This window comes from Panthera leo, chromosome F2, assembly GCF_018350215.1.
Source record: "Panthera leo isolate Ple1 chromosome F2, P.leo_Ple1_pat1.1, whole genome shotgun sequence".
NCBI classification, from domain to species: domain Eukaryota; kingdom Metazoa; phylum Chordata; class Mammalia; order Carnivora; family Felidae; genus Panthera; species Panthera leo.
In genome coordinates, this window is record NC_056695.1 from 8328617 (window position 1) to 8351612 (window position 22996).

General features: G+C 41.7%; 1 protein-coding gene across 3 annotated transcripts in view; it reads left to right on the forward strand.

Annotated features, from left to right (window-relative positions):
* Positions 1–16181, forward strand: part of TGS1 (trimethylguanosine synthase 1) — a 43712-nt gene extending 27531 nt beyond the window's left edge. For 2 of the 3 annotated variants that reach the window (XM_042923622.1, XM_042923623.1), the window contains 3 exons: positions 1327–1543; positions 2485–2563; positions 14822–16181. In XM_042923622.1, coding sequence (XP_042779556.1) covers positions 1327–1543; positions 2485–2563; positions 14822–14944 — 419 coding nt within the window. In that variant the 3' untranslated portion in view covers positions 14945–16181. Of the gene's footprint in view, positions 1–1326; positions 1544–2484; positions 2564–13519; positions 13652–14821 lie in introns of all 3 variants that reach the window. The other variant, XR_006198211.1, reaches the window with a different exon arrangement.
* Positions 16182–22996: the final 6815 nt, after the last annotated feature.

Sequence of the window (22996 nt, forward strand, 5' to 3'; positions counted from 1 at the left end):
CCACATGTGGCTATTGAGCATTTAAAATGTGGCAGGGTGACTGAGGATCTGAATTCTTTATTTCATTTTAATCAATTTAAAGGTAATAGCCACATATGGCTGGTGGCTACCATTATTGGACAGTGCAGTTCTATATAATATCATCCAACGTTTGTCGGCATTTCATGTACATAATGGATTGAGTGCTTACATTCTGTTAAGCCTAAAAATAAAACCGCCTCTAGGAGAATGTAGATGAAAACGTGAGAATTGACTGAGCATATTTGATGTTGAAAATCATTTTTCCCCATTGAGTTTTTGATGTTGTCGGCATATCTTTCCATCTGTCTCTATACTACAAGTGGAGCAGATTGAACAGCTAAAAAGGACATTTTCATCTTTTTTGTTATGAACGTTAGCTTATTTAGAACAGAAAAATAGCGTTGTAAATGCATAATTTTCAGCATGTAATTGGAGCTCGTATACATTGTTCAAGTGATTATTTAGTGCATTATTTCTCAAAAGTGTTAACAAATTTTGAAACCAGCATTTTATAGAAAACAACTGTGTTTCCATGACAACCATGGTGTATGCATTAGGGTTCCACTTAGACCTTCCAAATATAAAATATTGCCACGAGCACACTGGTGCACGTACAGGTGCACTTGAGTTATTTGCTGTAAGACATCATGAGTGAGCTCAAATCAACTTATGTTTGCATTGCTAATTATGAAATTGCAGTAAATTAAATGAAAGCCCTCTCGGTGAAAACATAACGTTGTCAGTTCCCTCCCCCCTAAGATGTCTCATTAAACATTATCAGCAGATGTTTTTACATTTCTTGTTCATAAGTTGGCTCTATAGGTTTGTCAAATGTGTTTCAATTTGCTCTTCTGTAGAAGTTGTCAAATTTGTCTTTGGAGGCTGTGTCTCATTTTAGGAAATGGGTCTTTTCTGAAATCCTAGTGTGGTTACAGGCTTGACATGCAGTCAGCGACCTTTCCAAGTGTTTGCTGCTCAGGCCGTTCAGGTCACAGTGCTGAACACGTTACCTCTCAGTAGATACTGTGTGACTACTGTCACTACTTGCTTTGGAAAAGCTGGCTGAGTGACACAGCTTTGAAAGCCAGGCCATTTAGTCCCATTTTCTTGGTACTACACAAGTGCATCTTTCTACTTTAGGTTAAATTTTTTAATTAAGTTTTTATCCCCGGTATATGAACCAAAAACTCCCTTAGTCTTTAAAAAAAGTTCTTGTAAAGAGAAGAAAGGAGACTGCTCAGAAGATGAACTGTTCTATGTAACAGTCGGTGTCATTTAACTCATCTCTTCTTTTCCCACTTTCAGTGATTGCCATTGATATTGATCCTGTTAAGATTGATCTTGCTCGCAATAATGCAGAAGTTTATGGAATAGCAGACAAGATAGAGTTCATCTGTGGAGATTTCCTCCTGCTGGCTTCTCACTTAAAGGCTGATGTTGTGTTTCTTAGCCCCCCTTGGGGAGGACCAGACTACGCTACTGCAGAGACCTTTGACATTAGGACCATGATGTCTCCAGATGGATATCCTTTGCAAGGCTGGCAGTTTACTCAAACAGTGGTTGTAGAGAGAAGGGCGTGCATATGAATGAGTGTGTGTGTGTGTGTCTGTGTGTGTGTGTGTGTGTGTGTTTCAGGGAGAGACAGGTTAGTGAAGGCGGGGGATACTCACTAGTAGCACCTGATAGGTTCCGGTTTATTTTGCATAAAAAGCCAGTATGTAAACATTAAGTGCTGGTTGATTGCCAAGAGTAATGGCAAATGTGAAGTTATATTTCCTTTGGTTACTGTCCAATTATATCATTATAAAACAAGAAGTAGGAAGTATTAATTGCTTGAAATTATGGTCCTGGACATTGGGAGATTCCTCAAGACCTGTCCTTACGAGTCTGGGTGACCATCCTTTAACTTTTCTTCAACTTACACTGGCTTGAGCTGATTCTCTTTGTCTCTTCCAGTGTTTCTTCTCACTTTTCCAAGACACCGAAGCAAATTTTTCTTTCATGGTAACATTTATTATTTGTCCCTTTCTTTATCTCTCCTCCCCAGAGGAATCACCTCTTTGACTCTAACAGGAAGCGTGTTTCTAAACTGCTAATTAAAATTTAGGATGTAAACCACAATGACCAGATTTACTTGTCTTTTATTCTTTACTGGAAAGAGATGGTATTGTGCTTTCCTCTTCTTTCTACTCTCACAGTAATTAGGAAATGGTAGAAAGACAGTGTATTTCTGACTCCTGGCTGCCTTCCACAAGGATAATCGAATGAACAGTTTTAACTGCTAATCTTTGACCCATCTGAATTATAAAATCTCCTACTTAATTCTCTTTTAGGTTCCATTAGAGGATCTAAATGTGTGTCTTATTGTTACCTATCAAAATATATTTGGGATATGATGCAAGAACATATCTCTGCTCAGAAATGAACTGCTCTTTTTGTTACCATTCCTTAACTGCTGTCCACCTTTGAAATTTTCAGGCGTTCCCAGAAGATCACTAATAATATTGTTTATTTCCTTCCAAGAAATGCTGATATTGACCAGGTAAGTAAGCCACTACTGCAGAACTTCCCTGAGCCTGTGGCATAACTATTAGGAAAAACGGGCAGAAAAAAAGATACAAGGCATTTCTTTGAGAACATATTTATGAGAAGTCTCTGGCTTTTTTGCTAATAGTAGAAAACTGGAGGTGTTTGGTAGTTAAATCCTTGCCTGTTTAATGCGCTTCGTCTCCACAGCTCCTGGCGTACCTATACATAAATAGAATACTCGGGGCTTTTAATATGTTCTGGAAGGATGACCGGGTGTGTTGTGTTTCAAATGTGCATACCGAGACTAGGCAAGATCTGTCTTTACTGAAGCCTACCTTGAGAATCGAGTTTTTAGGTATTCCTCAGAAGAGGACCCTACATAGAAATACATAGACAGATGAAACCTTAATTTGGCCAGAAGCAGTTTTAACCATAGTCTTGGAGTGTGGGAAGCTAGACTAACAGTTAAATGTCCTCATTCCATTCTTACCATAAACACTTATTTTAGTAATGTTATTTTTTCTCTGGTAGAATTGGATTTGGTACAGCTGCCTTGTGAGGATTTGATGGTGGCTTTATTTCATGTTTTTGTTGATTTGCTTTTTATAAACACTTACTACGTATTTACTGTGTGGTGAGCGTTCTGTTGAAAATCTTTTGTCTTTCATGTTTTGATTTTACTAGTATAACTAGGTCTGGAGTTTTCCTTTCTCTCCTATTTAATACTCTGAGAGCTGACCCTGTCGTGCTCAGCCTTATCATCTGATTCTGGAGAAATTATCTCCCATTACCTATTCAATTAAATTTCACACCACCTTGGTTTTTTTTCCTGGGACATCACTTACGCGTGTGTTAGTCTTTTATAATTCTATTTTCTGGCGCTTTTTCTCTTCCTTTTTCTTCTGGGAGATCTGGGCTTCCAACTAGTTCATTCCTGAGAGTGTATTCCTTGTGTTTTTTTAGTTCAAGTATCGTGTTCTTTATACTTAAAATTTCTGTACTGTTTTTGTTTTCTTTCATACTGTAATAATATCTCTTACTGTCATTATAAGTTTAAATTCTTAATCTGGTCTGTCCTTTCTGCATTTCATATAATTTACAATCCATTTTGTTTCTCTTCCATGAAATACTGGCGGTCCTCAAATGTCTTAGCGTGCATTGACTGTTCTCAAGTAACGTGGAGGAGACAGGCCAGGCTAGAAACTAGCGTCGACTCTGGCTGTACCCTAGGGTCACTGGGGACCCTTAGAAAAACTGTGGCTATCTAAGCCCCACCTCAGAAACTGATCTAACCAGGTTCGTAAAGCTGCCAGGTCATTCTGAGGTGGAGCCCGGGCAGCCGAGCGCTGCTCACCGCTACGTTAGCCCCGGTGATAACCTCAGGGGACGAGAGTGTCAGGTGAGCTATGGGGTTGCCAGCCCGGGAACCACAAGACCGCAATTCATTGTCACCAAACACCACGTCAGGACGCAGCTCCTCGCTCTTGGGGAGGAGCTGGGCCGAAGCGGATTCACGGGCTCTTTCATCCCCGAGTGTCATTCATCAGCTCGCGGGTGTGGAGAGGGAGGAGTGAGACGGTGGCTGTCGGGGACTCGTGGCCACCTGTTCCTCTCAGCTCGTCACGCGGGATTTCTTTTCAGACTGCCCTAACGACTGAACGTCGACCAGACTTCCCGGTTTCTGGAAGTGAGGCAGCGTATACCCAATACGAGGCAATTGGCCGAGGGAGCAGCCGGAGCGGAACTTGCGAGTTCTTGTTCCCCTTCTTCCTGTGCCGGCTTCCCACAGGCCCGTGCCTCCCGCCTCAGGCCAGAGGCGCTGCCCTCCGTCCTGCGCACGCACGTTCAGACCATCCCGGGTCTCCGGAGGTCTCGTTCGTTTGACGGCCTCCCTTCGTAGTGTCTCCATCCAGTGCTGGCTTGCGGTAGCCAACAGGCCTCCTAGCCCGGCACCGTCCCAGGGCTTTCGCCGCGGGACGTAAATAACGACAGTGCAACCTTCTCACGAGAAAGGTGGAGATTGAACGCGCTGGCTCTCTGGTTGGATGACTTCAGGAAACGCTCCGATGATGTAGGACGTAAACTGGACTTCGGAGTCCAAGAAGCTTCGATGGTAGGAGTAGAGCAGAAGGTGGCCAGAGCGCCAAAGACACAGCAGTGGGAATGTGTGGGTAGCGTTCAGTTAATGGGCTCAGAGAGAGGGAGCAAATCAAACGGACCGGGTTTAGTCTCGGCCCTGCCGCTCACCAGCTGTCCAGCGACGGTTCCGAGGCGTAGACGAGTCTGGGGGTTCCGCGTTTAACACGGTACCTCCAGCCCATAAACCTTCGATAACGTCCTGCGTCTGTGACTTATCGCAAAGTTGTTGTGAGGAGAAGGTACATGCTCCTAACACCTTGAAGAGGACCAGTATGGAGAGAGGATATGTTTTCCCTAGAGGACAGAATAGAAGCTCCTGTATTTGTGAAATGATAGAACTTAATTTATAAACACACCTCCCCGATCACCTGTTTTTCTCGTCCTCTCATCAGAAACATACACTCTGAACTGACATACTCTTGTGTCAGTTGGGCACACTCTCGCGATCATGACGTACTTCCTTGGTCTTTGCAACACTGGCTCTCAGCTCCGGCTGCTAATTGGAGTCGCCTGAGTGGCTTTTGTTTTTTATTGTGGTAAGATGCACACAACAAAACTTACCATAAACCATCTGTAAACGTCAGACATTCGCACTGTCGTGCAACCATCCCGCCGTCCGCTTCAGAACTTTTACATCTTCCCAAACTGCAACTCTGTACTGTGAAACACTGACTCACCGCCTGCCCCTGGCAACCACCATTCTCCTCTCTGTGTCCGTGAATTTGACTGATCTAGGTACCCCAAATAAGTGGAGTCATACGGTATTTGTCCTTTGGTATCTAGCCTGTTTCACGGAGTATAATGTCCTGAAGTCATCCACGTTTCAGCATGTGCCAGAACTTCCTTCCTTCTTAAGGCCGAACGGTATTCCATTGTGTGGACATACCACATACCGTTTGTCCATTCATCAGTGGACATTTTGAGCTACTTTCACCTTTTGGCCGATGTGAATAATGCTGCTGTGGGGGCCCTGTATCTTTTCCTGCTTTGAGTTCTTTCGGGTATATACCCAGAAGCAAACTTGCCGGAGTAATTCTGTTTAGTTTTTTGAAGACCCACCCTACAATTACTCCCTGGCAGCTGAACCAGTTTACACTTCTACCAGCAATTCATCAGGAGTTCAGTGTCTCCACATTCTCACCAGCACTTGTTTTTTCTGTTGGTTGTTGTTTTGTTATGATAATAGCCGCCCTAATGGGTAGGAAATGGTATCTCCTTGGAGTTTTGATTTGCACTTCCCTAATGACTCTTGATGTTGAGGACCATCTGTTCACGTGTGTATCTTCTGGGTATTAATCCCCTCTCAGTATATACTTTGCCCGTATTTTTCCCCATCCTGTGGGTTGCCTTTTTTACTGTCTTGATAGTGTTCTTTGCTGTACAAAGTTTGTAATTTTGATGAAGTTCAGTTTGGCTCTTTTTCCTGTGTATTGCCGGTGCTTTTGGTGTCATAGTCAAGAAATTGTTACCAAATCTAATGTCGTGAAACTCTTGCCTGTGTTTTCTTCTGAGAGGTTTATGATTTTAGCAAGTGGCTTTTTAAAACTACCAGTTGAAGAGTCCCCAAATGATTGTAGTATGCTGTCGGAGTTGAGATTCTCTGGGATAACAGAAGGGTAAATGATCTGAACGAGCCGGAGCTCTTACTCTGTGGGTTAGAGGAGGTGAAATTAGATCTTGTCACCTGTCATCTGTTTATGAGCCACAGTGTTTGAATATTAAACCTCCCAAACACTGTGTGCTGTACCGTTACAAGAAAAAGCACTGTCCCCTTGCTTCATGCATTTTTTATATCAAATCTCATATTAAACTGTATCTCCTACTCACGTGACTCTCATCTGCATCCTGTGCTCCCAAGTAAAGTTGAGCCTGTCGATTCCATAATTCTTATTTGCTCACATAAATATTATGCTCCATATTGCTAGTCTCATAAGTGGTTATGTGATCCTTCTATTAAATATTTGATGGGCTTCTTGGGGTACTTGAATGACAATAGGAAACTCACTATTTATTGCAAAAGTTACAGTGAGTATGTTTTTTCTAGTTAACATTTTCCCAAGGAGGAAGTTAATTTTTTTCTCTTTAACTTGTGTTTTTGGTTTAGTTCAGAAACCTGCCAGAATTAGTTCATTCACATTTTCTACCTGTAGAGGGAGTAACGACACTAAAAAATAATAAAAGTCAAAAAGGAAATGAGATTTCAAGTGTTATTATATTGTTTGGTATTAAATTTGGATCAAATTACAGTAGGGAGTCAACTTCTTAAAATGAAAAAAAATCTATCCATATATAGTATTTTTACAATGGGAGACAAGACAGTTCTGCAAGAATGAGAGAAAGCGGCATTACAGAGAAGTCCACTTTTTTGCTAAGGAACATTTAGAATGTCACGGCAACCTGAACTTCCACATGGGCTGGGTTCCCCAAGTTCATGAGTTGGCTGTTTGAAACTTAGGCCGCATTTTTCCCACAGAAATGTCTATTAAGAACAGTTCATTTCCCATGCAGGGAGATTTGTACTCATGGTGTTTGTATTTAGGGTAACTAAAGTGAGAATGGTCTCAGCACAGATACGGCTTGTCCTGTAGTCTTTCCACATGGGAGACGAGGCTGGTTGTTTTCTGTGTCTAGTAACACATTTTTCTAGGTCCCCTATTACCTCAGTCTCTTACTCCCCTTTTCTGTGTGGGTGTTATTCCAGGACACGTATTCCCTTGTTATGCACACTCTCACTGTCCAACTCAAGAACTGAATAATTTAGAAAGTCTTTTTGCGATAGGCTCTTTGGAGGGAAGTCACAATTGAAACTTTGGAACTGATTAGATTCAGTTCGGAGGGCCCAGGATGTATGTATTTATCTACTGGATGATAATCTTCCTTTGACAATCAGAGTTCAGCCAATACTAGCTTTGGTTCCACCAGACATTGCAAATATGGGAAACTTCTGTTTTAAAAAGTGCACGTACACAACACGGATCGAGATGTCTGAGCAGAGCGGAAGGTCGGTATGAAGTCCCTTTGGGCGGCAGCTCCAACGTGGAGGAAGCCGTCTGCTGGGCAGACGTTGGGGTGCTGAGAGGGGTGGCTGCTGGCTGGTGGGATACAGCACCTCCTTATCTTTGTCTCCTGAAATGTTTAGCCTTCTCTTTAAAGGACTCTTCTTGATAGTTTGTGCGTACCGGTACAGAAAGGGCAGCGTTGCGCAGCATCCCCGAGGATTGTGTTGAAAAATGAACTGGGAGGCAGCCGTGTTTCGTGTCGGTCCGGGCACCGGGCCGGCAGACGTGCCCTGCCCTTCGGTGACCTCCCCCGCACACGCCGTGATGACAAGCAGGCCAGTCCCCAACTGTTTTATTTCCTGAGGACCAGGTTTGTGAGCTGACCTAGTACCACAGGTAAAACTGAACCTGTGATTGTTTACGTTGCAGCCCCAGGCCTAAAAGCTGTGAGATTGAATCAGGAGAGCCCTTCTTCCCAGTGGGCCGAGTGCCTGAGGCTCCCGCAGGAGCCAGTACATGGTGTCCGGGAAGGGGAGAGCTCCTGCTTAACAGCAGTCCTCACGCTCCCAGCAGCTTCTTGTGTCAGGTGGGCGGGCAGGCAGGAAAGGAGGACTTACAGGTGACATTTCTAAAACCACATAGAAGAACAGTGAGGCTGAATATGGAAACTTGAGGTAATGTTATTTGGAAAAAGATTACTTTAAATATAATGTTAAATATTTTAAATATAATTCAGTTCATTGGCGTTTTTAGTGTTTTTAGCTGAGTGCAATGAAAATCTACCACCGATTTCTTTGCAGATATTAGTTCCGAGCTGTTATAGTATCTGTTTATATGAGAAATGAAAAATTAGGGCCTTGCCGGTTTCTGTGGTAAGAAATTTGTGTCCGATTCTTCCAAAAGAAATTTCCGTAGTAGAAATCTGGTATAATGGCAGCACGGTCGTATAGCCAAAACCGAATCCACGTGGTCAGTATGATGAAGTCGTCCCGACAGGTGGAGGGCCCGTAGTCTGGGTGTAGATACCAGAAGCAGGAGAGAGTAGAAGAAGGACCAGGAACTGGACTGGATCTGCTACGTGTAGGAATAGTAACCTCTAAAGCCGTTGAACCTGAAAGTAGCCAGCCCCTAAGACTCCGAGCGCTCAAAAGTGCCCTCATCCTGCATTTGTATACCACACAAACAGCTTCTAATTATGTCCCTGTTGAATACACGTTTCTTGCTGGTTGGCATCCTTAGAGCTCGAGGCTTTCCCTGCGCGTTTCGTTGGATTATCGCAGAGGCTCCAGAGCAGGCAAGTCAGGTTCCCAGCCTGAAGGTGGCGATGCGCGGACTGGAGGAGTTCGGTGACTTGACTGCTCCTTCTGTCTCACAGTGGCAGGGCCTTGCCGTCTCCCACTGACAAGGGGTGCACTACCAAGAGGAACAGGTCCGTCTGCTATCAGTGAGTTAGCCCACCCTCAGACTGGAAGCAGTGAACAGAAGTTGGTACGAGAGAAGCAAGGGAGCTGTCAAGAACTTCGGCTGGGTCAGTTCTGTTTCGTTCCTGATTAGTGAGAAAAAAGAGGGCTGGAACTTCACCGCAAACTGAAAGGCACTCGCTGCTGAGCTTTGTCTCCACGAGGATCCTCTTATCTCTTCTAGGAACTGGTACCAGGTGTCTAGACCACTTCTATCCCTAGTGAAACCTACTGCCTAGTACATACAGTGCGGTTAAGGATACGTTCGACCAGCTTCGGTAGCTGGCTTTTCCCTGGGGAGTTTGCTGCTGGCCAGAAGGGCAGTGTTGTTCGTTCTTCTGCTGCGTATATTCTCATTCTCCAGAGGGGCCGTGCACCTGGCCCCATAAGTGCATCTGGAAAGGCAGATAAGATCCTGGACAGAAGCTTACATTTCTTTTGCTCCTTTGGGTAAATTTTTTCAGTAAATGATGTAGATAAAAAGTAGAAGCATACCACACGGTGCTACAAACAAGTCCTGTGCAGGCAGCCGGGGCCTCTGGATTCTCTGGGCCGTTGTGCTGTATGTAACTAGCTGGATTTAAGAGCAGTCTTCGGGTTTCTGGTATCCAGCTCTGAGAACAGGTAAGGAGCAAAGCTCAGTGAACTGATTTTTGGTAGCCTTCTTCCGAGAAACTAATGTAGGAAAGCTTTTGGTGCTCAGCAGAGTTTTTTTTGACCTGTCGCCACTGTGCTCCTGTTGACAGTGGTGGCTTTTAAAAATCATATTTATTTTAATCACCAAGTAAATATTTGAAAAAAAAAACAAGAAATGATACTTGTGAGAGCTTGAGGTAATCTTTAAGTTATCTGAAAAACTTCTGGCAAAAAAAATTAAGATTCATTCACTCCAGCATAGAAATCTCCTTCCTGTTTATCATGTGCAGATAAATGGAACTCAACTTAAGTTGTGAGTATTCCCTGGTTTTCTGCCGATAAAAAATACTTCCTTTTATCTCCCAGAGAACTGTTCATCAGAAATATTTTATCCAGCTTACTTTCATTTGTGTGCAGTTATTAATTGGCTGTCACAAAACACAAGGGCAAAGGAACCATAGATAAGGCACTTGTTTCCGGTCACGGCCAATAATACTTCAGATGGCTTGCTGCTCCTGTCGCTACTTGGCAGAAACGCGGGGGCGCCTGGGTGGCTCAGTCGGTTAAGCGTCCGACTTGGGGCTCAGGTCATGATCTCACGGTTCGTGAGTTCGAGCCCCACATCGGCCTCTGTGCTGACAGCTCGGAGCCTGGAACCTGCTTCGGAATCTGTGTCTCCCTCTCTCTCTGCCCCACCCCTGCTCACACTCTTGTCTTTCTCAGTCTCTCAAAAATGAATAAACATACATACATACAAATAAATAAACAAATAAATGGCGGAAATCTGTAGGCCCCATAAAAAATACTCCTCGTTTTCACCAGATGTAATTTGCATCTAGGCAAGTTTTTGCATATTGCAGATATAATCACTTCTGCAGTGTAATAAAAAGACTTATTTCCAGTGCTCTGATTTTTGTGCATCTTATAATAAAGTCCCTGCCCTTAGTATTGATTATATATTTTTCCATTAGGATCCAGTTTAGTGGTTATTTTCTTTTATCTGTTCAGCTGCCGTACCTGTTTATTTCAAATCAGTTTGCTTTTGAAAAACAAATGCAGGGGTGCCTCACCAACTCAGTCAGTAGAGCATGAGACTCTTGATCTCTCCAGGTCGTGAGTTCAAGCCCCACATTGGGCATAGTTTACTTAAAAAGAGAAAGAAAGAGGAAGGGAGGAAGGAAATGCACTTTTGAATGTTTAGTTGACTCTTAAATCTTTTGTTTTTATTAATGTTACCACCTTTACCACGATCTTTACCCGTTTCTCCTTTCCCAGTCCCCAAGGAACAACTATTTTAACATCTAGTTGATGAGGGTTACAAGCCTTAGTTCTAGTTCAGTCCAAACTAATTGGGATTTCTTTTGGTAAGTCTAGTATCCTTGGGTAATATGCCAGAAACATACTATGTAATCCAGAGGTAATAACCTTTATCTATTTACCTACCTGCCCTTTACTCTCCCGTTCCTGTCTTGCCTCTCTCCTTTCCTCCTTTTCTCTCTCTCAATTTATTAAACTTTAAGAAAGAGGAAGGAATCAAATAGCCTTTTTTTTTTTTCAGTTAAACCTGCTAGTGAAAAATAAAGACAACTGGAAATCAATGGCATTAAGTTTGATTGAAACAAAGTATTACTGGTTTGAACTACACAGTCTTTATAGTCTTTTCAGCTCCAGAATCCTAACCTTTATATAGTTGGGGGCCTGGGTGGCTCAGTCAGTTAAGCCTCTCACTCTTGTTTTTGGCTCAGATCATGATCTCATGGTGTGTGAATTTGAGCCCCTGCATCAAACTGAGGGGTGACAGTGCAGAGCCTGCTTGGAATTCTCTCTCTCCCTTTCTCTCTGCCCCTTCCCAGCTTGTGTGTGTGTGTGTGTGTGTGTGTGTGTGTGTGTGTGTGTGTGTGTCTAATAGTTAAATAAACATTTAAAAGAAGTTTAAAAAAATAAAATATATATGGTTTTAAAAACATGAAAAAGTAAAAAAAAATAAATAAATAAATAAATAAAAATAAAAAATAAAAAAAAAAAACATGAAAAAGTACAAAAACACTAAAGTTAGAAATTGGTTTTAATTAGAACATATGAAAGTAACACTTTAAGTTTCTAAACACTGAATAGATACGAGTTTTCTCATATTTTGACATAGACCCACCTTTTCCTCAGTATCAGGAAAAGTGCACGCTTGTTTTTTTGTCTGTCATCTGCCTCTCCCAGCCTACATGAAGGTTGAGATTCTGTGTGTGTGTTTTTGCTACACTCCACTACCTGGAACAAAAACCTCCACGCATTCAGTAAATAGTTTTTGAATAAAATAATTCATTAAGCATTTTGCAACAGACCCGAGAAAACTCTCACGCGGTGAGCGCATCTCCGTTCTTTTTTCTATCCAGAGCACTCAGGTCCAGGCAACCCTCTAAAAAGTGGGGAGAAAGGGAAAAGAAAGTACCCCACTTTCTCAGGGATTTGTTGGGTTTTTCTTAAGTTTATTTATTTTTGAGAGAGAGCACGGGCAGGGGAGTGGCAGAGAGGGTGCTGGGGTGGGGACAGGATCCGAAGTGAGCTCTGTGCTGACAGCAGAAAGCCCAATGCGGGGCTCGAACTCACGAACCTCCAGATCATGATCTGAGCCGAAGTCAGACACCTAACTGACTAAACCACCCAGGAGCCCCTCAGAGATCTGTTTTAATATAATTCTATTTATGGCTCACAAAACGCACTTTTCAGGGACATAGGTAGTGCTGTTTTTCAGATCCTTCTAAATTGATGGTGGAACTGGTATTCAGATCTGCCTCTGACTTTGCTCTTGGTTTTCTGCTAGACCTCTCCTAGTAGACTTTTGCTGTGGTCTCAACTCTAGTTCTCTTAACCTGCCCTCTCCTCTCCCCCTGCCTTGTCCTCCTCTCTCCTCCCCAGTCACCACCCCCAACCCCCGCCTCCCTCGAGAAAACTTCAGCTTGCCAATTTGTCACTTCCTCTTGAGCAAATCACTGGTTTAAAGGAACAGGAGAAATACTGCACCTGAATTATGTCTAACTCCTGGAAAACTTACCATGAAATAATTATATTTTAGATATACTAGTGAGAATGCCTTTTATTGTTTAAAGACAAAATTTGTCATTTTGCCCTTATGAAAAATCAGACTGACAGGGGCACTTGGCTGGCTCAGTCGGTGGAGCGTGTGACTCTTGGTCTCAGGGTTGTAAGTAAGTTCAAGCCCCCTGTTGGGTGTGGAGCCTACTTAAAAAAAAAAAAAAAGAAATGAATAAAGAAAAATCAGACTGGCATAGAGATACCAAAATAGAAGAAACAATTATTCCTATAATTGCCACTTAAAGACTAGTTGACTACTTTTAATTTCTAAAGTTTTACTTTAATGTACTCTTTATTAGTGAATAGTGGGATACACGTGTGCTTTTTATCATTATGACAGATACTGTGTTTGACTTGAGTTGTCAGCTATTCCTACTGATAAAAACACAGCCATCTCTTTGGTGTGTGGTATTTTTGTTGTTTTTTTTTGGGGGGGGGGGTTCTGTTTGTTTTTTTGTTTGGTTTGGTTTTTTTGCAGGTGGGCATTGATGTTGATATTAACTTTTTTAGTGGGACAGCTTCTTTTAGAATGACCTGTGGTTTCTTCCCTATTTCTGTAGCTGTAACTTTTTTTCTAAGAGGAAGTTGAAATGCTTTTTTAAAATACACACTCATTGGTGATGCACAAAAAATCTTCCCTTCTGCCAGATGCTGGTGTAGCACATGTAATGCCGCTGAGGTTAGTTCTCTCAACCTCCATGCCGAACGAAACCAGCTGCAGCCCTGCAAAATACTCAGCTTTGCCGATTAGGATCACAGAATGGATTACGGAAACTACAGGTCTCCTTTCGTTGGAACCTGCCCTTGATATTTTGGGTATCCCCAAATATCAGTGCCTTCAGTTATCAGACCCCCAGGACTTTCCCCTTGCGATACCCTTCCCCCTGATCGTTCTCGCTGCTATCTTGATAAAGATTCTGGTAACGGAATCGTGGGTTTAGAAGGTAATATATTTGCTAGTTGATAGACGTGAGAATGAAAAGTTGTTGGAATGAACCAAAATTTTATCTGTAGACCTTTGGGGACAGCATTGCTAGTTTGAACCATCCTTTTGATGTTAACTCTGTGGAGGTAGAGAGGAGGTGATGCTTTTTTAGCTTCCTAATAAAAAGGTTGGTCACTGTTTCCTCGTAGACCTCAGAAAGTAGGGGGTCTTAAAAATATACACACGAGGGGCACCTGGGTGGCTCAGTCAGTGGAGCATACACCTTCAGCTCAAGTCACGATCTCACCGTGAGTTTGAGCCCCTCATCAGGCTCACTGCTCTCAGTGCAGAGCATACTTTGGATCCTCTGGCCCCCACTCTCTCTGCCCCTCCCCTGCTCATGCTTTGTCTCAAAATTAAAGAAACACTTAAAAAAATACACAAGAGCAACAGGTGGAGGAAGTGGTCCTGGTCAGGATAACAGCACAAGAGAAGGAAAAAGCATACAGCAGAGACCAGAACTCTGACAGGAGCTTGGGATCATTTCTATCTTGCCGTCTGGTGTATTCCAGCATTAGGGAGCAGGTGCTCGATGAATATCGTTGAATGTGTGAAAGGGCAAGTCGAAGAAGGTAAGGTGAACAGGACCGAAAGCTGTCAGGGAAGGGAGTTCTTTTTTTAAGTTTCTATTTAATAAATAAACCTGATATTTGGGAAGGGTCCGTTCATTTTCTCTCCCTCTTGAGGGCGTTAGCTTCTGCCATTGGAGAGATTGGGTTCTGCCCAAGAAACACAGCACATGGTCTTACCCATATGATCAAATGTGTTTGAAACAAGTATTTCTGCCACCAAATATTACATTAATACCTGCCTGGAAAGTAACGATGGACATTTGAGATGCCTTGTTATTTGAAAGACTTAATTGAAAAGCCGGAGTCTTATTATTTGATAAAGCATTTAAATGAAGGATTTATTTTGAAATCATGCTTCTGTTATATGTGACTTTTTTCCATTCCTTTTTTTAGGTGGCATCCTTAGCCGGGCCTGGAGGGCAAGTGGAAATAGAACAAAACTTTCTTAATAATAAATTGAAGACAATCACTGCTTATTTTGGGGACCTGATTCGAAGATCAGCCTCTGAATCGTAACTGTGAAGGTGGTATAAGGACAGACAAATGGATCATGTGTGGTCAGAACATTATTCAGATGAGACCCTTGAATTTCTTTCTGCATTCACTAATATCTTGTACCCACGATCTTACATCACCGTATGACACAGGAGCTTACGGTAGATCCATGAATATTAATGAGGTACTTGGACACCTTTGGGTAATATTAACTGTGTGCCGTATACATGAGGATAGTCAGTATCTGAAATGGAAAAGGTAGGCTTTCCCCTGTGCCTAATGTCAGACAGTGTGTATATATGTATGTGTGTGTGTCTATATATATTTTTGAATCGCACATGTTTTGGTTTAACATCTTTGTGTGTAAGTGGGTATAAGAAACAATCACCGTGTTTCTTCTAATACAGCGATATAAAAAACAGTGAATGAGCTGTAGTCTGCCCATTAGACCCCTGCTGAGATAAATAATATTAAGCCTTTAAGGGTAGAAACATAAACAGTACAGAAGGGTAGAAAATGAGAAGTAGAACTCTCCTACCCCTTCCCCTATCCATTATTCATTTATCTAAAGATAACGACAGCTAACAGTATTTTATAATTCCTTTGGAAGACAGAAAAGGAATTGCAGTATACTTTAATACACTTTTTTCCCTCTCATTGATGCACTGTTCAGTACTCCCCCCCATTTTTTACATAACGTATGTTTTTTTAAACTATGTACATTTCATTATTGTATCTTGAAGACCTTTCCCATATCCTTACGTACATGGAGCTCTACCTCATTCCTTTTCATGGCTATCCTATGTTCCATCATGTTGTATTAATTTAACTGGTCCCTGTTGATGGACACCTGGACGGTTTTCAGTTTTTTGCAACTGTCAACTGTTGCAGGCGTCATCAAGCATTTTAGTTTTGTTATCTTATGTGTCAGAAAAATAGTATCTTATTGTTTGTATGTATTCCTTAATTATGAATGAGATTTGAGCATATTTTCATATATTTTGGTCTTAATAGTTTTTCCCCTTTTAAATTTACTGTTCTTATATTTTATCAGTTTTGGAGGGATTGTTATCTTTTTCTTATTAATATACATGACTTCTTCATAAATTAAAGAGCCCTTTGCCTTCAGTAGGTATTGCAGATATGTTTTTCCAGTTTGTTATTGGCCTTTGCTTGTTCTGTAGCTATTTTGTTTTTGTTTTTGCCATACATGAGTTTTTAATTTTTATGTAGTCAGACCTATCGGTCTTTTTCTTTGTTGCTTCTGGGTTTATTTTTCTTAAAAGACATTTTTCCATTCCCAGAAAATACATACATTGATCTAAGCTTTTTTTTTTTTTCTAGAATTTTACTGTGTTTGTGTCTTTGCTCCGTCTAGAATTTGCTTTTTAACATTCTCTGATTTTATAAAATTAATGTGTTTTAAATTTCCATTGCAAAAATAATAAGTATATTTTGTAAAATGGGGTTTATATTCTTTTTCTATTAAAATGGCAATGAAAGGAGGAATGTGTGTTGCGTAATTATTCATCTAAAAAGTGTATTTAGGGGGCGCCTGGGTGGCTCAGTTGGTTGAGCATCCGGCTTCGGCTCTGGTCATGATCTCACGGTTCATGGGTTCGAGCCCCGCGTTGGGCTCTGTGCAGACACACTCGGTGCCTGGAGCCTGCTTCCGATTCTGTGTCTTCCTCTCTCTCTGCCCTCCCCTGCTCACGCTCTGTCTCTTTCAAAAATAAAACATTTTTTAAAAATTTAAAAAATAAATAAAAAGTGCGTTTAGTCATTTTAACAAGTAGGTAAAAAGATAGGACCGTAGGACTCTGTCAGGGATCTGGGACCTTTATCTTTTAATAATGTGGACATGTTAAACATTAGACAAAACATGGCTTTGGCTGGGATGGAGCTAGGGGAATTGAAATAAACTAGAATTTCCAGTAAGTACTGGGAGAATAACTGTTAAATAAAACAACTTTGTCGGGGAATGGAGAAGCAATGCTAATTTTTGTCTCTTGAAACTTTACAATGTGTTCCCAGTTGTCCTGTGGCAATAGAGCCGGTCATGAAGGATGAATTGTTTATTGATTCGCAACATCAAAATCTGTCAACATTCTTTGTTTTTATACTTTCTCGTCACAGAACATCAGTGTATGTATCGTAAGTCTGTCACCGTTTTTTAAATAATGGCACCCTTGGTCATAACCACGGGGCCTCTAGAACTAGAACATGACTGTACTCAGCCACTGAGGTAGGAGTTAGAGGAGTAAAAGCAGATTTCCGAAATCACCAAGTGTTTTTTAGTTTGTGTCCCTTAACCTTTCATGTGTATCTTTTTTCCACAGTACGTTTTCTTATTTGTATATTGTTAATATTAAAACTAATTTATCTTCCTGAACATACATACGAGTAGAACGGGAAGCCTCGCCGAGATTAAAATACTCTCCACTAATCACACGCAGACATAACATAGACTCGTTTGTAGACTATTGGTAGTGTTCAAAAGAACTTTGTCGTGCAGCTCCTGTGTTCGAATAAAATCTTACCGAAAGGCCAAATATGGAAAACAGATAAAAGTAAAGCTTCTAGAGTTGCTTCCGATAAAACAGAAATGAGGCTAGCAGCCCTTGTTCTAGTCCAACTCTCTTTTTCTTCTTGTTAAATTACAAGACTTCTTCAAAGTTGCTTTTATAAAAAAAAAAAAAAGGATGTATTTTCAATTTGAATACAAAGTGAACAACTCAAAAAGGGACACCCCCTACCCTCGCCTCCTGCCTGGAGCGCTTTGTCTGCACCTCGTCTCCCACATTTCCATTCCCCTTCCCAAAGGCAATGGTGGGCAGCACCTTAGTATGTTGTACTTCGAGACATTTCCCAGAGCTGTCCACACACAGTGGGATGGAACATAATAGGATAATATTTTGACATTTGATTTTGAGTTTAATAAGCCGTACAAGTTTCTCCATTTTAATACGTAAACATTTGCGCTATCGTTTTTTCTTTTTTGTATTTATTTTTGAGAGAGAGACAGTGAGAGCGGGGAGGGACAGAGAGAGGGAGACACAGAATCCAAAGCAGGCTCCAGGCTCTGAGCTGTCAGCACAGAGCCCAACACGGGGCTTGAACTCCTGAACCGTGAGATCATGACCTGAGCCGAAGTCAAACACTTAACCGACTGAGCCACCGAGGCGCCCCTGTGCTGTCACTTTTAAACAGTCCCATAGTACAGATCTGAGACGGTCTTTAACCATTACCCTACTCTGAACATTTCGGTTGTTCCTCGCTTTTGCAATTGCAGACGCTACTGCAGTGTGGATTTCTAAGTAGGGTAGGGTCCTAGAACTGAAACTTAGGTTAAAAGTCATGCTAATTTTTGTATTTAGTATGTCATGTTAGGTTGCCCTTCAAAAATGTGTATTCTCACCAACTATGCACGAAAAGGGCCACTCTTCCCGACTGTCCAGAACATCGCATGTTTTCAATTCTTATTGTTACCAGACTGGTCAAAGTTATTTTAATTTGCATGTCCTAATAACTAGTGAGGGATGAACAGTTTTTCATATATATTTGTTATGCAAGTGCGTGTGCTGTTAGGCATCTAATCTTTTCACCAAATGAATACTAGCTAGTTACTACACCATTTTCTATTAAATGAACTAACCTTTGTCCTTTAATTTGGAGTTCTGTGTGTGTGTGTGTGTGTGTGTGTGTGTGTGTGTGTGTGTGTAATTCTACGTCTGGAATTCTTTTTGTCCCATCGGTCACTTGTCCATTCCTGTGCCACGTTTTTGATTACTGTAGTTCTCATTGTATGTGCTAATAATTGCAAATCCCTCATCATTAGTCCTTCAAATTTTTCTCAGCTATTCCTGAGCATTTTTACTTTTTTAGGTGAACTTAAAATTTTTTCATTTTTTTTTTTTTAATGTTTATTTTGACACAGAGACACAGCATGAGAGGAGGAGGGGCAGAGAGAGAGGGAGACACGGAGTCCGAAGCAGACTCCAGGCTCCGAGCTGTCAGCACAGAGCCCGACTCGGGGCTCAAACTCACAAACCGTGAGATCATGACCTGAGCCGAAGTCAGCCGCTCAACCGACCGAACCACCCAGGCGCCTCTTGTCAGTTCTATTTTTAAGTCCCTATTAGGATTTACAGTTTTCAGTTTAGAAAGAGTGATGTCACAACATTGAATCTTTCTATCCAAAGACTTAAAATGTCCCTTTCTGATCTGTGTCTTTCCGTAAAGCCTTTATACTCATATAAATCTTGGTACTTTTGCCAGGTTTATTGCTTGGTATTTCACACTTATGGTTTGATTTTGAATAGGATCTTTCTTGTTCTTACACTATTGTTTGCATGTAACCTCTCTTACTTTCTTACATCCAGTCACTTCACTGAACTCTTTGGAACAGTTGCAGCGTTTCAACTGATTCACTTTGATTTTCTAAATCGGCAGTCATGACACCCTCATAAGAGTTTCTCTTTGCCAATATGTGTGCCTTTTAATCTTTACTCTTTTCCTATTGTATTGGTTAGGATTGCCAGGAATGTTATGATAACGGCACCTGCTCCTCGCTTTTTATTTTGCAGTGAAAGCTTAGAAGCATTCTATTCAATGTTAGAGCTTGCCTTAGAATTAAAGATACTACTGTATCCTAGAGGGTTTTTTTTTTTTGCTCTTATTTAATAAAGTGCTAAAATACTCTTAAAATGTCAAATTATTCAAGAATATGGGCGTGTATCATTAAATCCTACTTTATCATAATGTATTGTTTTAGTTCACTGCTGGATTTCACTTAGTAAGTTTACTTTGTTTATATTTGGTTTTTGTGCATTTTGCCTGGTTTTGGTATCAGAATTAGACTATGCTGGCAGAATGCTTTGGGAATGCTTCCTTTTTTTTTTTTTTTTTTTTTCCCCTGTGTGCTAAGTAACATTAGCATTATTGGTTCATTGAACCCTTGGTTAGAAGTCCGGGAAAACTAAGCCTGATACTTTTTTAAGCAAGATATTTTCATTTTTTAAAATCATATTTTTCTTCCATTTTTTAATACTTTCGTGAGTTTTTTTAATAATTTATAATTTCTTCAGAAATATCCATTCATTAAAGAAGATGTGGTGTATTTACAATGGAATACTAGTGATCAAAAAGAATGAAATTTTGCCATTTGCAACAATGCGGATGGAACTAGAATGCATTATGCTAAGCGAAATAAGTCAGGAAAAGACATATCAAATGATTTCAACATTTGTGGTATTTAAGGAACAAAATAGACAAGCATAGGGGAAGGGAAAGAAAAATAAGATGAAAACAGAGAGGGAGGCAAACCATAAGAGACTCTTAAATACAGAGAACAAATGGGGGGGGGGTGGTGGGGAGGGTTGGCGGGGTGGGGAAAATGGGTGATGGGCATTGAGGAGGGCACTTGTTGGGATGAGTGCTGGGTTTTTAATGTAAGTGATGAATCACTAAATTCTACTCCTGAAACCATTTTAACACTATATGTTAACTACTTAGATTTAAATAAAATTTAAAAAGAAGAAAAATATCTTCACTTAGATTTTGGTCTATTGATATAAAGTTAGTACATTAACTTCCTATATTTCCTTTCATTGACTTTTTTTTAATGGTTTCTGTCATAAAATGATTGAAAAACTAGCATAAAACATTTTTTGTGGACAGCTCACTCATTTTCCAAATGTTATTATCTCAGGCTGCCCGATGAATTCTGGAGGCCGTAGCAGAGGGGTGTAAGAGACAACAGGAAGTGCTCCCCAAGTCCTCATGTACCCCCAGATCATGGCCTAACCAGGCAGAGGAAAGATGTCGGCCAGGCCAGTGCTTCCCAGACCTCAGGCGGTTGTCTGTTACCCTCATAATGTCACCACACCTGTTGTCAATGTGTAGCGGCAGTTTTTTTTAACTCAGCTAATTTTTAAAACTTAAAATGTATTTGAGGGGCGCCTGGGTGGCTCAGTCGGTTAAGCGTCTGACTTCGGCTCAGGTCCTGATCTCGTGGTCTGTGAGTTCGAGCCCCGCGTCCAGCTCTATGCTGACGGCTCGGAGCCTGGAGCCTGTGTCTCCGCCTCTCTCTCTTCCCCTCCCCTGCTCATGCTCTGTCCCGCTCTCTCTCAAAAGTAAATAAATGTTAAAAAAAAAAAAAAAAAAATGTATTTGAAAAGCAATTTCAAATACGGCCAAAAATGAAAACTCACTATCCCTTTTAGTATTTGTATACTAATATAATAATAGAAAGGATGTTCATCCATTTAACTACCTAAAACAATGCTAGATACCACACTTTGAGAAACAGTGGAATGGATGGTGAATGGTAAAGAAGATAAAGACCCACATCGTCCCCTCAAGGAACCAAGAAGCGTGACACAGCGTCCCGTGTACCATGAAAAGGCTGCCCTTCGAACATCATGGTGAGTTATCACAGGAGGAGATACAGGAGTAGGATTTTTCCAGGTTAACAACTTGGGACAAGACATTCCAAGAAAGGAAACAGCATTTAGAAGGCACAAAGGCAAAAGCATGCCATCTGCTTAGACATCAGTAAATGTCAAACTCCTGGTGAAGCTGAAGAGTCCTGTGCCTGCAACCTGAACACAGTGCTGGCTTTTTTAAATTCTTTTTTTAGTGTTCATTATTTTTGAGAGAGAGAGAGAGAGAGAGAGAGAGAACAAGCGGGGGAGGGGCAGAAAGAGGGAGACACAGAATCCGAAGCAGCCTCCAGTTTCTGAGCTGCCAGCCCAGAGCCCGACGCGGGGCTCGAACTCACAAACCGCGAGATCACGACCTGAGCCGGAGTCGGACGCTTAACCCACTGAGCCACCCGGGCGCCCCGAGTGCTAGCTTTTTTAAATCAACACATTAAATAAAATCTACTGGAGGGTTTGCCAGCTGCTGCCAAGTAGTGAGCCCTGTAAATGGTGTTTCAAGAAAGGTACAACAACTAGAATGTTCCATGAAACCGTGTAAATGTCCGTTGGTGGCAGAGCACAGGTACTGCTACGAGCTTGTTTCGTTTTCTGTTTGCCACGCACATTCACACACTGCCTGAATTCCACCCCTGGTCCCTGTGGGGCCACGGACCGCAGCTGAAGATTTCCCTTGGAGGGATCTCTCGGACTCAGGAATTAGCCTGCCCGGGAAGCAAGAGGCGTGGAAGGAGGCGCTCGTCCACATCAGTGATGTGTGTGTGGCACCGAGGACCAAAGGCAGAGGCAGATCTGAGACAGGTTTAGGAGGTAGATAGAGCTCGGATGAGAGACGCAAGTTAGTGTCAGCCCGGTGGGCAATTCCTTACTTTTCCTGGGAGACATTCTGTTCCTGGAGACCTCGTAGGATAAAACTCTCCTTTCTGCAAGAGCGGAGTGGGTTACTTCTCCAGCTTTGAATGGGGAAGGCATTCTGTAATTAAGCAAGACACCTCTTGGAAATCCTGAAGAGTATTAATGGGAATCCTCCAGATCAACACTGTCCAATGGAAACGTAATAGGAGAAGGGGTACCTGGGTGGCTCAGTTGGTTAAATGTCCGGCTTCAGCTCAGGTCATGATGTCACAGTTTGTGGGTTCAAGCCCCGCGTCGGGCTCTGGGCTGACAGCTCGGAGCCTGGAGCCTGCTTCGGATTCTGTGTCTCCCTCTCTCTCTTCCCCTCCCCCACCAGTTCTCTCTCTCTCTCTCTCTCTCTCTCTCTCTCTGTCTTTCGAAAATAAATAAATTCAAAAAAATTTTTTTAGAAATATAAGCAACAAACATAATTTTACATTCTCTAGTAGCCACATTTAAAGGTAGAAATAAACAACAGGTGAAACTAATTTTGAAAATACTGTTTTAACATGTAAATGATAGAAATCCATATTAATAAGATATTTTACTTTCTCTTACTAAGTTTTCAGTATCCAGTGTGGTTTTTTTTTTTATTTTAATTTAGAGAGAGAGAGATCATGAGAAGGAGAGAGGGGCAGAGAGAGAGAGAGAATCTCAAGCAGACTCCACGCTCAGCACCTACTCCCACAAAAGGCTCGATCCCATGACCCTGGGATCATGACCTGAGCCAAAATCGAGA